This window comes from Balaenoptera borealis (genome assembly GCF_965194805.1).
Source record: "Balaenoptera borealis genome assembly, chromosome: 5".
Taxonomy (NCBI): Eukaryota; Metazoa; Chordata; class Mammalia; order Artiodactyla; family Balaenopteridae; genus Balaenoptera; species Balaenoptera borealis.
This window is the reverse complement of record NC_138862.1, coordinates 11,864,204-11,881,012: the sequence shown is the minus strand read 5'-3', so window position 1 is coordinate 11,881,012 and position 16,809 is coordinate 11,864,204. Positions and strand designations below refer to the sequence as shown.

The 16,809-nt window shown below is 40.8% G+C and overlaps 1 protein-coding gene across 1 annotated transcript in view; it reads right to left on the bottom strand.

The window, feature by feature from the left end:
• Positions 1-1,521: 1,521 nt before the first annotated feature.
• Positions 1,522-16,809, bottom strand: part of GART (phosphoribosylglycinamide formyltransferase, phosphoribosylglycinamide synthetase, phosphoribosylaminoimidazole synthetase) — a 28,471-nt gene continuing 13,183 nt past the window's right edge. The window contains exons 11-22 of the mRNA XM_082395044.1: positions 15,001-15,232; positions 12,481-12,575; positions 12,081-12,190; positions 11,160-11,358; positions 9,900-10,151; positions 9,588-9,740; positions 7,831-8,037; positions 6,588-6,725; positions 5,018-5,148; positions 4,630-4,771; positions 3,474-3,589; positions 1,522-3,377 (exon numbers count right to left, since the gene is read on the bottom strand). Of these exons, the coding sequence (XP_082251170.1) occupies positions 3,186-3,377; positions 3,474-3,589; positions 4,630-4,771; positions 5,018-5,148; positions 6,588-6,725; positions 7,831-8,037; positions 9,588-9,740; positions 9,900-10,151; positions 11,160-11,358; positions 12,081-12,190; positions 12,481-12,575; positions 15,001-15,232 (1,967 nt within the window). The 3' untranslated portion in view covers positions 1,522-3,185. The remainder of the gene's footprint in view (positions 3,378-3,473; positions 3,590-4,629; positions 4,772-5,017; positions 5,149-6,587; positions 6,726-7,830; positions 8,038-9,587; positions 9,741-9,899; positions 10,152-11,159; positions 11,359-12,080; positions 12,191-12,480; positions 12,576-15,000; positions 15,233-16,809) is intronic.

Below are 16,809 nucleotides of genomic sequence, written 5' to 3'. Positions count from 1 at the left end.
ATTTATTTTTGGCTGTGTTGGGTCTTCGTTTCTGTGCGAGGGCTTTCTCTAGTTGCGGCAAGCGGGGGCCACTCTTCATCGCGGTGCGCGGGCCTCTCTCACCATCGCGGCCTCTCTTGTTGCGGAGCACAGGCTCCAGACGCGCAGGCTCAGTAGTTGTGGCTCACGGGCCCAGCTGCTCCGCGGCATGTGGGATCTTCCCGGACCAGGGCTCGAACCCGTGTCCCCTGCATTGGCAGGCAGACTCTCAACCACTGCGCCACCAGGGAAGCCCTATTCCTTTCCTTTTTATGGCAGAGTAATATTTCATTGTATGGATAGTCTACATTTTATTTTTCAATTCATTAGCTGACATTTGGATTATTTCTACTTATGGCCTTGTGTTGTGGTTAATATAAGCTTTACACGGCTTGAGAAAGAATGGCTATAAGACTGTCTAAAAGAGAATAGTGATGGAAGAGGTAAAATTTATGTATTAGATAATTGGTAAAAAGCAGTTCAGGGAGATAAAAAAGCCAGGAGGAACTGTCAGCATAACATGAACTTAAAAAGAAAAAACAAACAACTGGAATTTTATTAATCTTCCTGAACTACTTGCAGCTGCATCTATCAGGTGACCTGTGCAGCTGGACCTTTGTCAAATGGGGGCTGCTGAGCATGGGAATCCCTTGTTGTCTGGGGCATCCACCATTGTGTGAGAGGCAGTTTTTCTCGTGACAGCCCAAAGGCCATTTTCCTGTTTTCTTTGACCCCCGGCCATGAGAGCAGGGTGAGCGACCTAGACTTGACCAATCAGATAATCCTGCCTGGGCAAGTGACCCAGAGATAGAGGCATTCTGAGTGCATTTCGATTGTGGGAGCAGCTACAAGCTGAATGCTCACTGAAGTAGGGCCGAAGGAGCCTGCTGTGGCCATGGCAGCAATGTCCTTGCCAGTCTCTTCCTGGGCGTGGTTCTGGCTGTGGTTCTGGCTGCTTAGCATGGGAGAATAGCCAAGAAAATTCTGAAAAAAAGTAATGAGGAGGGACTAGCTGTACCAGTTGTTAGACTTTATTATAATTAAATACCATGTTGTACTTATTTTATTTATTTATTTATTTATTTTTGGCCGTGCCGCGTGGCTTGTGGGATCTTAGTTCCCTGATCAGGGATTGAACCTGGGTCCTCGGCAGTGAAAGTGCCAAGTTCTAACTACTGGACTGCCAGGGAATTCCCTGTACTTGAGTTATTTTTAAAGTTTATGTATAGTAGTTAAAAATGGTAAAAAATTTAAGAAGGAACAGTTAGAGACTGAAATCTCTTAGAAATTATTATAACATTCCTCTAGAATATTTGGCTTCCTCATCATTTTGGAACTCACATTTGAATCCTTTTTGATTGTTGTGTGTATCACACACAGCAGAACTGATTAACAGTTGAACCCTCTTTTCCCTATCCACCCCATCTTTCTACCTGAACACGATGTAGGGGCTCGTTTGTATTACTCCTGCTTACACAAATAGAAACAGAGACATCTATAATGAAAGACAAATATCCATATTTATTACATTAATAAAAGACTAACATCTTATTTTCACCCTTCTATGCATTGCCTTTTTCATAACCTAAATGACCTTTTCTCTTTGAGTATCACTATAAATCAACAGCTGCTCACACACTCAACATGTCCAAATAATAGTTTATCACAAACTAGACAGTAGGACACCCTTTCAGCTGACTCCTCTGTCCTTTCAGTATCATCCCTGCTACTTTCAACTTTTTTTTTTTTTTGGTTTCTGTCAACCAGATATTTCAGACACACTTTGATTCTTCCTATCATCTGCAGATACTGAATCAGCTACCTTCCATGGTGTCCAGGTTCCTTTTAGTGGATATTAGTGTCTAAATAAGGGCTGGAAAATTGTATTTCTAAAGTCATAAACTCTTATTGATTTTTCTAATTTACCCTGGTAGCAGCTTCTACTTTTATTACAGTATACATACAGTATACAATAACATTTTCCTTTATATCTTCTAACTTTCTAAAAACTTCATAGGATAGTTTGGCATATACATAATAGGTACTTATTATGTTGAGTGAACTCTCTAGAAAAAAATGAGTCAATTGTTTTTGCAGCAAAGACACCTATGTGAAATGATGTACCTGGACATCATTTGATGGCAGTTGCTGACTACAGTCAAGGAGAGGTAGGGTAATGTTGGCCAGCTGCCTGGAGAAACTGACTTGCACCAGAGGCAGTGATGAGGGTCTCTTGGCAAAGGTGTCTGTCCTTTTTTCTGGCACTCTGCTTCTCTTGACCCTCTACTCTTTCCTGTATTAAGGCGAGAGTTTACTCTCTTCTGTATATAACTACTGTAAGAGTCCTGTGCCGTTAAGTTTTGAGTTTAAACTCCAAGGGAGGACTTGAACAGGGCTTCAAGGTACCCTTCCAGTAAGGTGCCCCCCTGTTGGGCAGGCAGAGCTCTTAGGCCACCCTGAAGGTGGCTCAGCAGTCTAAGGCTGGCTGGCTGCCTATGGGACAGGTGGCCATTCCCTGTTTGCTCAGCTACGACAGAAACGTCGTCCTATGTGTAGGGTCATGCACATGTCCCCAGTATGTCAACCTAGACCTCCCAGTTCCAGAACTGCATATCCACATTAGAAATGACTGGCTAGAGTGGGAAATCATGCAGTCCCATTATACTCTTTACTACTCTGAGTAGATTGCCTTCCATCTTCCCAAACTGTGAAGCTAAAATCTGGGTATTACAAAAATTTTCAATTATTAGAGGAATCTGTAATGATATTTCAAAGCACAAAGAACACTATCCCTCAGAAATGGGAGCTACCTCAAAATTTTATGACACCAACTTAGGATCAGAATAATTAGAGAAGTCTCAATTAAAATCAGTACAGATATACAATATGGGGAAGAGATATTAACTTATTAGACTTATTAGCTCTTCAAAAAAGAATATAAGAAAGATTAAGTTTTGGTATCTTATTTGGCTGAAAGTAAAAGGAATTCTGAATGCCTATTTTGATGATGAACAAAAAGGCCCCAAACAGGTAAAACCTGAAAGACCACTGGAAGCAATACATATATATCTTAGATATCTTTCAGGCTGAGTCCACGATAAAAGTCACCCTGCAAGCAAGCAGCTAGAATTCTTTCAAAGCTGGCTCCATTCTTGGATTAGGATGCTTCATTCCTCTTTGACCCAACAGATCTTGCCATTTTCTCCAAGCCGTACAGTTCCACTGGCCACCAGCTGGAGGGCTGAGGGAAATATTTTATGTTCTGCTAATTTTACTCTTTCAGATAGAGTTTCAACAGTGTCACCCCTCTTCACCGGAACAGCTTCTTGTAAAATAATTTGTCCAGCATCTACGTCTTCCTGGAGAAGCAAGTGAGAAAGTTTTGAACATTACCTCTGCCAAGTACAATTTACATTAAATACTAATAAGATTTTGGTAGAAAGAGACATACTCACAGCTACAAAGTGCACGGTGCACCCAGTGACAGTGACCCCGGCATCCAGGACTTGTTCATGGGCATTTGAACCCTTAAACGAAGGGAGCAAGGATGGGTGGATGTTGAGCATTTTCCCTGGAAATTAATTAAAACATAGTGGTCAGAATTTAAAAACCCTATGTATTCTGTTAAAGGAACATACACTTTCCTGTCTAGAATCAGGAGTCAATAGGAGCAAGGTTCTTCTAGGATGGGTGTTTTCTTTGTCAAAGACAGAAATGAGGAAAAGTGAAATACACATTCTCATCCAAGGAGGCCCTGGGAGCAGCAGGTTTCTGCCTTGCACAGCTGAAGACACACCGAGGGGCTTCTGAACAGGCGCCTGCAGTGACTCAAAGCTGGATGGGAGGGGTTCTAATCTGGATCATAGGGCTCTTGAAGAAAATTCAGCTTGTCCCTGGCACATAATATTAGAAAGACAGGAGGTTCCTGCCTAGTGTCTATGTGCTTGACTTCTAACCATGAATTGGCATGTTCACATGTGACTAATCCACAGATGCCGGATTAGTCAGTCTGTGTGCCTTATGTCACCAAAAGCATTGCCTGTGGTATATTACACCACAAGTGCTCTAACTATATTCACTTAAGAAAACAAACTCTCCGAAGAAGAAATACATTTATTGACCAAATATGTGCACAAAAAAGAACCACAGGAAGCAGTCAAAACTTCTGTGGGAAAGGCATTAACAGCAGATACTATGTTATCTGGCAACAATGCCTTCCTTTCCATCTTCTGGCAATGGTTCACACTTCCTCAGAAGAGGAACTCTATTTTGGGATACAGAGAGTCACCTTCTCTTGCTTCTGAACAAGTAAAAATAGTCTCTTCCCAATATTTATCCAGAAGATGAAATAGTACGTTTGTAGTAATGTGAAACCAACCTAAGCTACATTAGAAACAGTAATTATAGCAGGCCAGAGAAAACTGATAGAGAGAGCAGGATAATAAATCATTATTCTTTGGGCTAAAGGCAAAGGAAATTCCGTTATGACGTGTGTCAAAATAAACCGTCACAGTAAATACCATGCATGACTGGGATTGTTTGGCAAGTTAACCACCGTATGGCCCATTTTCAGTATATTCCTCAATGTAGTATCAAACAATTTTTGCTTACCATTCCATTTTCTGACAAAGGGGCCAGATAAAATTCTCATGAATCCTGCAAGACAGACTATGTCTGTGGAGAACTCTTCAAGGACTTGGTCTACTGTAGTGTCAAATGCTACACGATTTTTATATAATTTATGATTAATAACCTAGAATAGAAAAAGATAGGTACAATCTGTTTCCAACAAATTACGAAAAATAATTTAAAACTCAACCTTACATAGACCATACTTCACCTCCTTCTGAAGATACACGTGATGTCAAGAATTAAGTAATGGACGGGATGGGTATAAAGGCAAGCCCAGCACCCACCCCAAATCCAGGCATCCAAAGAACACTTGGGGGCAGGTTATGAGTTTAAATAATCTTGACAGATACTTTTCAAAGTAACTTACTCTGGTGGGAATTCCGGCTCTTTCTGCTCTCTCTAAGCCGGTCACTGCGGCTTTGTTGGAGATCACAACAACAACGTGTGCGCGGCTGCTTGGCTCCCTAGTGCTGTCTATGAGAGCCTGGAGGTTTGAGCCTGAAACGGGAGAAAAGCGCAGGTGAGCGCACGCTTCTTTAAAACGTTTACACCATTCTGAATAGGGAATGGTCAAGAGTTTTGAATAAAAATGTCTTAGAGGGCTTCCCTGGTGGCGCAGTGGTTGAGAATCCGCCTGCCAGTGCAGGGGACATTGGTTCGAGCCCTGGTCTGGGAAGATCCCACATGCCGCGGAGCAACTGGGCCCGTGAGCCACAACTACTGAGCCTGCGCGTCTGGAGCCTGTGCTCCGCAACAAGAGAGGCCGCGACGGTGAGAGGCCCGCGCACTGCAACGAAGAGTGGCCCCCGCTTGCCGCAACTAGAGGAAGCCCTTCGCACAGAAACGAAGACCCAACACAGCCAAATAAATAAATAAATAATAATTAAAGGTGCTAATAATTAAAAAAAAAAAAAGTCTTAGAAAAGATTGGCAAAATATGTGAGGCTTTAAAATTCCGTTCCTCTTAGAATAATGGATTAGTATCTTACAAAAACATAGGCACTCCTGGTTCAAGGATATGTAATTGCTCCTGCAAAATAGTATGATTTAGCATAGCAGTAGAAACAGTATAACATGATTTTAAAACTGATTGATGAGGAATAAGCTGCTTAATTAAGAAAAAAATCAACCCTCTGAAGAAGAACAAACCACTATGACCCTTATAGTAGTTTCTTTGCTTTACCATCAACTTGGGTCTAAAGTAGACTGAAACCTTAAAATAGACTTGTAAAGCAATTATACTTCTGGGAAAGTTAACCTAAAGAAATAATCAGATATGCACTTACGAACTTATTGTATATTTAAAAGAATGTTATTAGCAATGTTACTTAAAACAGTTACTTAAAACAGTGGAGGGAATTCCCTGGCCGTCCAGTGGTTAGGACTCTGCTCTCACTGCTGAGGGCCTGGGTTCAATCCCTGGTCGGGGAACTAAGATTCCACAAGCCGCATGGCGTGGTGCAAATAAAAAAAATAAAAAATTTAAAAAAAAAGGAAAAAAGAATCATACTATATCCATCCATATGAGAGAATACAATGCTCTCAGTACTTTACCCCACTGTCTGTAAGAGTCAAACACAAATTTTGTATTGTTACTACTAACAACTTAAAAAAGCCTCAACTATCCTAAGACTTTTCAACTACAAAGCTATGATTCAAAAGAAGTTGGAATTTCCATTGTCTTTTCTAGCTTCTCTCTCTTCAGCCATCTTCCCAACACCCTCTACTTTTCCTTTAGAAGCTGTTTCAAATGCCTGAGAAAAGTGGAAAGACTGAGGATGTAGAAAAGATAACACTCCTTAATGATACCTAGCCCCAGTACTGAGAGTGTTCTCACAGTTGGAAGGAGGGGTTTTTTTTGGGGGGGGGGTGGTGTGGGTGGGAGAAAAGGAAGAGCATTTCTACAGCTCTGTAGTAAAGAGGAAGCCACATCTCACCTGTCCCAGATATTAAGACAGCTACTCTTGCCTTTTTTGGTTGAACAGAGAAATGATTTTTCAGGGTGCCATTCTCCAATACTGATCCATTTATTTGCATGGTTTCAATCAGATGCTTGACTTTCACACGAGGAGAACCTTTGTTTCAAACACACCCAATAAATAAAAAAAGAACAACTGTGAATTAACAGTAATATGGAAAGAGAAGTGTTCTATAAAAACTTCAGAGTACTGTATTTTATTCTGAAAATAAGATATGCAAGTACTAAAATAATAGTTTTGCTTTACTTATTGTCACTCATTCATACAAACTTCCTGATGGTGAACATATATAACTGCCCACTTCAACTAAAAGCTACAGCACTATATCTAAACATAAAGTGGATATGTTACTGCCTGCCAGTGTTCTGTCTCCCCTTTCCTGCAAGTCTTGCATCCACAATAGTGCTATGACCTCTTGGCTTCAAGGGTAGGCATGTGACCCAAGCAAGGCCATTCAAAGACTTGATATAGGATGTTGAGAAAGAGAGGGCCTCTCTTACTGCAATGTGAGTTGAAGGATGTGGGCTCAAGACATCTTTCCGGTATTTGGAGAGCCTGCCTGAAAATGAAAGCCACACAATAAAGGGATGAAAGGCAGATACAGACAAAATAAACAAGGCTTGACATCTCTGTTAGAGAATCTGAGTTGGTTTTCTGTCAATCTGCCAATTTCTAGTACTTCTAACAGAGTTCTGAGTCATACACAGTACTGGTCAGGGTGCTTGCTCACTACTCCTTGAATTGAGCTGAACCACAAAGCAGAGCCTGAGACAAGGTCTTACATGCGAGGTGATTACTTTGGGAAGTGATCCTAGGGAACGAGAATGAGGATGGGGAAGAGCCAATATAAGAGTGTTATTAAACTGGTCACCACTGTGGGCAATTGGGGCTTGATTCCACTGAGAACCTCAAAGGAGCCATGTACACTGTGCCTCAGAACCGCTCCCTTCTTCTGTCCCTAAAGTGGGCATTTATTCACTAGTTCTCACCCCGCTGGTCAAGGGTTGTCCTGCAGGGTGCAGTTGTGCATATGTGACTGCTACACAGAGGTGTCAGAGCCCTGAGGCAGAAATGAAGAGATGAGTGCTATTACTGGCATGGGTGTTTTCATGTTACAGCTGCGTAAAGACAGCTGCCATATCAATGGCTTGAAATGGAGCAACTAAATATACTGAAGAGCAACTAAATAAGGAACAGTTACCTTCAGGACATGCAACCACTCTGCCGATCACCCAGGCTTCTTCCTTGTGCTGCTGAATATCCTGCAGAATCTGCTGTGTCAGATCCTTTGATACCACGAGGGCAGCCCCAATCCCACAGTTAAATGTTCTGGCCATCTCTTCTTCAGAGAGGTGTCCTTCCTGCTGTAACCACGAGAAGATCCTGGGGATCCTCCAGGTCTGGGCATCTGAAAACAGGCAAGAGATGTTCAATTAACCTATTATTGACACAAAGTATAGAAGTATGTACATATACAAACCTATGGAAATTAAAACCAGCACTGCTATTTTATAGAGGGTAAAACTATAAACTGGCCTTTCAGAAGTTTTTCTGGGATCCATTTGTACCTCAGGCATTAAGAACACTTTTCTTGTCACACTTGGCCAGTATTCACAACTGAGTGAAGTTTTGTGCTGCGTTAACTAACCAGATTCTTAGAAATCCCCTAATGAATTAGATGCTCTAATGGCTGAATTTCAGTAAAGGTTGGCCTACTACCCTTTTGTGAATGAGAAAAAAAAAACAACTAGATTTAGGCGTAAGAACATATCCTCTAATACAACAAAAATCTCTAATAAAAAATTTTAGGTAATACCTATATAGACACACACATAAAATTATTTTTTTTTGGCCCTGCTGCATAGCTTGCAGGATCTTAGTTCCCCCACCAGGGACTGAAACCGGCCATTGCAGTAAAACCACTGAGTCCTAACCACTGGACCACCAGGGAATTCCCAACCAATAAGTTTCCTGAAACAGCAATCTTCACTCATTGTCTCTGTATCTCTGCCATCATCCCCCGCTCCAATATATGGGGGTTGGTATCTATCCTCACCAAGCTGCTTTTTGACACTGCTAACCAGTGTCATGTTGAAATCCTTGCTCGGAGTTGATACTTTTACATGGTTTACTGCCTGATTTTGACTATTCTTTTTTAGAAAGTCTACCTCTGCCAAACTTTAAGGTGGGTGGAATATTGAGGAACAACCTTTTGGTCCCTCCTATTCTCTTTGCGATTAACTATTACTACCTGCATATAAGTACCCAACTTAACTTCTGCTCACAAAAACACTACAATAAATACTTCAAAGATTTAAAACACTGTATTTCCACTTCCTATTCCAAATCTACTCACCTACTAAACTAGAAACTTGGGACTTCTTTTTTCCTTCTAAGCACAAAATGATTCTCCAATCTGTTTCCCTTCTCTATGCCTTGGTTCAGGTCTCCTTTATCCCCTGCAGGGACGATTTAATAACTACCACTTCCCTTCCCAGCATGTTCCTGATTCCATCTTGAAAGAGCTTGAGCTTACTGACCCCCTTGGAGAATCTGCTTAAAGAATTTCATCTAAGTCAATTACACGAGGACTTTATGCCTTATCAACATGGCTAATGAAGCGAGAAAAGGTGGAAAAGGGTCAGTCCTATTTTTTCCCCAAGAAGCCCCAATGATTTAAGAATTTTCCAGGCAAGGACTTCCCTGGTGGTCCAGTGGCTAAGACTCTGCACTCCCAACGCAGGGGGCCCAGGTTTGATCCCTTGTCAGGGAACTAGACCCCACATGCCGCAACTAAGACCTGGCGCAGCCAAATAAATAAATAAATAAATAAAATATTTTAAAAAAGAATTTTCCAGGTATAATCATATGTGTACTAACTACCCATAAAGTTTCCTTCCACAATGTATTTTTTCTCATAACAGTTTTCTGAGCAAACGTTCTTTTTAGCAATCTTACCTAAATCCACCCCAAATTTCTGAGGTAGGACTCTGGGGATGTTTTCTAGCAATCCTCCACCGGTAATATGTGCAAAGGCCTTAACATGTCCTGAACGCAGGACAGGTAACAGTGAATGGCTGTAGATTCTGGTTGGAGTTAGAAGTAAGTCACCTGTATATTAGAAAGATGAGACAAAAACTTAGTCTATGAATATAAAACCAAAACATATGCAATTTGTTCCATTCTAACTTTAAGTAACGAAAGCCTAACCCAACTAAGTGGTTGCTCAGACATTTCCAAGCAGGAGAGTTTAAATGTGAGTATGTTTACCTAAGGCCTGGCCACCACAGCCATCAGGTGCTGGAGAGGAGTACTGAAGGGAAGATTTCGCTACAATTTTCCTCACAAGGCTAAATCCATTGCTGTGAAGACCAGATGAAGCTATTCCAATAACAGCGTCTCCTTCAGTGATTCTTTCCAGGTGAGGGAGTTTCTGATCCCGCTCCATTGCACCAACGGCAAAACCGGCTAGATCATACTCTCCAGGAGGGTACATGTCAGGCATTTCTGCCGTTTCACCTCCTGGCAGAAAGAGAAAACAAGAGCAAAGAAATCACCGAATACTTATAAACCTGTCTAGGAAGTAGTGACACCAGCTACTCTTCATATGAACAATTAAACAAAAGCTGTATTCTGCAAACATCTAAGCATGATTTCAGGGGAAATAGCACTAATTTCCACAAAGGGTGAGTATAGCCTCCAAACATCATTATTTTTACGGGATGAACACTCAGTTGAATATAACACCATTTCTCCAGCAGTTTAGTTTCAGAAATGCTTTCACCTATATTTGATCTTTACAATCACTCTATGTTCCAATAATGGTACAGGCTTAGAGAAGTGATTTAATCAGACCTGCCTAACTCTAAGTGCCCTGGCCTAAAAAATATGTCATAGTTCATATTACCACCATATTGTGTAAAGACAGGGTCTAGGCAGGCAGATCCAAATTAGGAACTGTTCTAAAAGATGGTTGAAAGGCAATTTTGGCTTTTGCGACATACTAGTCCACAGAAATGGTAATATAAAATAGGTAGTTTTGTTCCTTGGTCAACCTACAAATTAATTTTGTTCAAAATTCTCATGTATGTATTTAATATTTCTGTAAACCTTGGGTACATTTTATTCTTAGTGTCATTTCTGTGGGAAAATAAGGCTTAAGTTAAGATTCAGAAAGCCAAGAACCAATCTGCCTCTGCTGCAGGGCCATAAGGAGGAAACAACCCCCTACCCTGTCTGTCCAGGAGGCCACTGAGAGAGATGGGAGTGAAATGGTGGCTGAGGATCAGGGAGAAAGATGAGGCCTGGGTGATGGTGGAGGAGTATGAGTCTCAGTCTGGGGACCAACCCTTGAGGGGAGGGTTTGAGGGCACAAAGGTCTAAGTTTTCCTTAGGTGGTATCATCTATATTTTACTTGCCTCATCTTGTGACACATAGTTTGTCTCGTTAGGTCTACTGGTAACCGATCATGTTTGTACATAGGGCTGAAATACATAAGAAGGATGCGTGATTAAAATAGATGATCATACCGAGGAGAGCACATCCGGCTTTTTTACAAGCTTTAGCGATTCCAGCAACAACAGCTTCAGTCGTACTGGGGTCAAGTTTTCCACAGGAAAAGTAGTCGAGGAAAAAGAGGGGCTCCGCTCCTTGTGCCAGAATATCATTTACACACATCGCAACCAAATCTTGACCAATGGTTTCATGTTTATGGCACTGCTGGGCAATCTACAGAAGAATATAAACATCCACATAAGCGAATAAGCTCCAAACTATATCTTGTCAATTATCAGTGGAGGCTAACAATATTACTGACTTTTGGCTAGGTGCTCTGAACACCTAAAGACAAAAGAACACTAAATTCCGATAAGCTACTTGGTCTGAAAGTATTCCCTTTTTTCCCCTAAGATAACCCTTCTATCTGGATATAGCCTCACCAACACTGTGTTATTAGAAACACGTAGCTATTGTAGCCAACTGTATGATTACTTGGTGTGGTTCTCTTTAGTGCATATATGTCAAGAGGGGAAAGATATGTATTTTATTTATTTATTTATGGCTGCGTTGGGTCTTTGTTGCTGCACGTGGGCTGTTGCGGTGAGCGGGGGCTACTCTTCGTCGCGCTGCGCGGGCTTCTCATTGCACTGGCTTCTCTTGTCGTGGAGCACGGGCTCTAGGCGTGCGGGCTTCAGTAGTTGTGGCACGCGGGCTCAGTAGTTGTGGCTCACGTGCTCTAGAGCGCAGGCTCAGTAGCTGTGGCTCACAGGCTTAGCTGCTCCGCGCATGTGGGATCTTCCCGGACCAGGGCTTGAACCCATGTCCCCTGCATTGGCAGGCGGATTCTTAACCACTGCACCACCAGGGAAGTCCCGAAAGATATGTATTTGATACACAGTAAATTCTTTCATATCTTTCATAAAAGGCCTTTACTCACATAGGTGTCTGATTACCTTCAGTTTAGTTCCAACGCCATCTGTTCCACAGGCCAGAAGAGGATCGTTGAAACCGGCTGCTTTCAAATCAAAAAGACCAGCAAAACCTCCAAGATCAACATCACAGCCTGTTGGAGAGAAAATTAATTACTTGCTGCATTTCAACAGCAAAGAGTTGATCAAGAAAGCAGATATTAAAGGGGCATACATATCCTTTTGAGTTTAAGATCATGGATAAGAAATGCTTTTAATGTTAGAGATAAGAAAGCAGAACACTGTGAGTTTGGCTTAAATAGGGCAAGGCTTACAGCAACTTGGCATTAATCTGGAACATTTTCCTCAGTAAACTACAAAGCACAAATCAATACACAATGTTTGTCACAGCTGATGAACTAGCAAAGGACAGACTCTGACTTACCTGGTCTGGAGGTGGCTTTTGCTAAAGGCTTAATTTTCTTGACCAGCATATTTCCAGCTGCAATGTCTACCCCAGATTCCTTGTAAGTCAGGCCCCTAAAGAGTTTAAAAAAACAAAGACATCACCTAAATGCCAGGGAAGAATCATTTTAACCTTAAAATATTATTTAAAGCAGAAGATATCACTAGTGATTTTCATATCCCCCAATACGCTGGGCCATATCCAGAGATTTTGATTTAGCTGGTCTAGGGCCGGTCCTAGGAATTGAAATGTGTTTAAACAACCTCCTCAGTTGATCATCACTATTTGGAACTTCACTATTTGTAACGACTTCTCTAACTTAACTATTTCTTCCAGAAGTACTTGTCACAGGCAGTTAAATATACCAATATTTGGCCATAATATTTCTCTGTTCAATTTTGATACGGGAAGGAAAGGACTGCCAAAACGGAGTCAAAAAGTGAAAATTAGGATTATAAGAACTCTACAAAGAAATCCCTCAATAATGAAACTGAGCCCTTACTGCAATAATAGAGAACTGTATTAGTTTCCTTATAGCTAAAGACAGTAAGAAATAAGATTTAAAAAACTCTAAAAAAAGCAAAACCAGGTAATGATATTCAGTGCATCATTTCCATCTATAATAGTGCCAACAAGTTGGAACAGTACATTTAGAGATCAAGTTTATAAATGGCAATGTGACTTCATTAGTCTTGCCTTACAAAAATGACAACTCTGGACTAGTGGGATTCAGGGATACGTGAAGAAATATGTCAAGTTTTATTAGAAGCAAGGTGCCAGGGTACAGACTTGAGAGAAATCTGGCAGTTAACTCCAATAAAGTTAGCAGTCTGGGGTCACGCTTAGATAGGAAACGAAGTTCTACTGGTTAAAAACAACTCTTTTGTCAGGAAGCAACTGGCACTGTAGCCTCTCATCTTCTTCATCTTTAAAGAATTAGAGGAGTATTAAGATTTCAAGTCCCTTGAAATAGGTCATTTCAATAGAATCTAGTCATTTTAAAATAAAAAATAAAATTTTAGCATGGTATTTTAATGTTCAAAAAAAAAATCCCATTATTTAACCTTAAAAAATTTGCCTATCAGTAACAGTGTAACTTGAATTAAGTTGCTAAAAATTTCTCATTTTGTCCTAAAACACATTTATTTCTCATAGATGAACTCAATGAGCAATAGTAATTGTGATGAGATCAAAACACCCACATTTGCAGTTAATAGTTCACTGATTTTACAAAGGAATAGTTAGTTGTATATGACAATAAATGAATCAATAAAGGGTTACAAAATACATTTCAGTAATAAGTATAAATGCAGTGGCCAAATGAGATGGCCAAAATTTATAGTATAATTAAATAAAGTTGCAAAGTTAGACGACCAATATTTTCATCTTGAATTCTTTGACAAAATCATGAACTAAGATAAATACAACAGGGACTTCCCTGGTGGTGCAGTGGTTAAGAATCCACCTGCCAATGCAGGGACACAGGTTCGCGCCCTGGTCCGGGAAGATCCCACACGCCGTGGAGCAACAAAGCCCATGTGCCACAGCTACTGAGCCTGTGCTCTAGAGCCCGAGAGCCACAACTGCTGAGCCCGCGTGCCACAACTACTGAAGCCTGTGCACCTAGAGCCCATTCTCTGTAACAAGGAGCCTGTGCACCACAACAAAGAATAGCCCCTACTCGCCGCAACTAGAGAAAGCCCACGTGCAGCAATGAAGACTCAATGCAGCCGAAAATAAATAAGTAAAAAAAAGATAAATACAACAGTAATATATAAATATATGATAACTCAAGGAATAAAAATCCCTTCCCCCATCTTTATTGATGAATAATTGACAACTGATTGCATGTATCTAAAACGTACAATGTGAAAAAATCTTTCAACAGCACTGATCTTATTGAGCTTTTCAAACATGAGCTACCATGAAGTTTTTTCCATTTCATTTGAATATTGCTGTAACTAGTAGTTTCAATTCAAACTAAATGCAAATCAAAATCAGATCAGTCGGGCTTCCCTGGTGGCACAGTGGTTAAGAATCCACCTGCTGATGCAGGGGACATGGGTTCGAGCCCTGGTCTGGGAAGATCCCACATGCCACGGAGCAGCTAAGCCCGTGAGCCACAACTACTGAGCCTGCACTCTAGAACCCGCGAGCCACAACTACTGAAGCCTGCACACCTACAGCCTGTGCTCCGCAGCAAGAGAAGCCACCACAATGAGAAGCCCACGCACCGCAACGAAGAGTAGCCCGCGCACCGCAACAAAGAGTAGCCCCCGCTCACCACAACTAAAGAAAGCCCACACCAGCAACGAAGACCCAACGCAGCCAAAAATAAAATAAGTAAAATAAATAAATTTATATATATATAAAAAAATCAGATCAGTCTCATAGAGTTAAGAATATAGAATGACTTAGTACAGGGTTAATGGAGTTTTCTACATCGCCATTTATGCCAGTTCTGAAGCTGTGCTATAATCACCTTGGTCAGAAGTTTACCTGGGCTGCTGGAGGAAAGCTATGGCACGATAGCCAATGTCGTTCCTATAAATGGCTCCCTCAAACTTTATAGCAGCTAGTCCTTTCTTGGCTCCTTCAAGGGCTGAGATGAGATTTTCCCGGATGGCCGTTACTGTAAGGACCCTACCCCCGTTAGTCACCACTTTGCCATCTTTTAGGGCAGTGCCTGCTTGGAACACCTCTAGTCCTAAAGCTTGAGCCTCAGGAAACCCTGTAAGAGAGCATATTTGACATATCAATTGCAGTAATAATGTTCTACACTGTGGCTTATAATTTCCAGAAGTTTTTTTTTAAATAAAATCTTTATTTCACTTAAATGAATCTTCACAAGAATCCTATCAGAAAGGAATTAATGTAATATAATAGTAAATACAGCCTTTCTCCTAAGAACAGTCTGTTCTGCTCTAGGGTGACAACTGTATTACTAAAACCTTGTGTTATCATAAATCTCATGTAAGAATGATTATTTCAATAAGGAAGGAAAAAAAAAAGAAGCTAAGCCCTGAAAAGTTTGAAACTAGAAGCATAAAGTTATTTTCTCCTGAAAAGTTAAAAAAAAGAAAAAATTAACAAAACCTAAACATCATGAATAAATCCTGCATTTGATCACATTTTTTACTGAAGAGTAAAAGAATTTCTTTTTGCTTTATCATAGCCAACTAAATAAAGTTGCTTTCTTTTTTAAAAAAACCAATAAGATCATTGCAATGCAAAACATATTCTTAATCTTTTCCCTAATAAAACAATTGTAAAATTTTAAGACAAATATGATTTAAATTAGGTTTTGGGCTCCACCTAAAAGAAAATCCCTGGCTTCATTTTTTCTTTTGGCTGCGTTGGGTCTTCGTTGCTGTGTGTGGGCTTTCTCTAGTTGCAGCGAGTGGGCTCAGTAGTTGCGGTGCACGGGCTCTAGGGCGTGCAGGCTTCAGTAGTTGTGGCTCGCGGGCTCTAGAGCACACGGTCAGTAGTTGTGGTGCACGGGCTTAGTTGCTCCACGGCAAGTGGGATCTTCATGGACCAGGGATCGAATCCGTGTCCCCTGCACTGGCAGGCGGATTCTTAACCACTCTGTCACCAGGGAAGTCCCCTGGCTTCAATTTCTTTTGAATTAGTTTTAAGATCTCACATACGTATTTTACATTTAAAATATTATTAGACTGTGTTTTCTAAATTCTGAAATGACCAACATGGACAGTTTATACAAAGACAACCTCTTAATTAAAAAGAAATATTTTTTTCCTTATTAATTTATTTATTTTTGGCTGAGTTGGGTCTTTGTTGCTGTGTGCGGGCTTTCTCTATTATGTGGCGAGTGGGTGCTACTCTCTGTTGTGGTGCATGCGCTTCTCACTGAGGTGGTTTCTCTTGTTGCGGAGCACGGGCTCTAAGCTCATGGGCTCTAGAGCACAGGCTCAACAGTTGTGGTGCACAGGCTTAGTTTCTCCATGGCAAGTTGCTCGGTGGCATGTGGGATCTTCCTGGACCAGGGCTCGAACACATGTCCCCTGCATTGGCAGGTGGATTCTTAACCACTGTGCCAGCAGGGAAGTCCCCCTGAAAAAAACTTTCATATCCCTAGTTTGTCCTTTTCCATTTCTCTTTTAGTACCATATTTGGTAATCTGTTAATACACATCTTCCCTAAGTGTTGTTTTTTTTTGCTGTATCAAATTTTCTGTAAAACAATTTTTTTATTCTAGTTGATTTATAATATCGTGTCTTCTCTAGGTGTTTTTATTTTTATTTTTTCAAAATATTTATATATTATTTATTTATTTTGGCTGCTCTG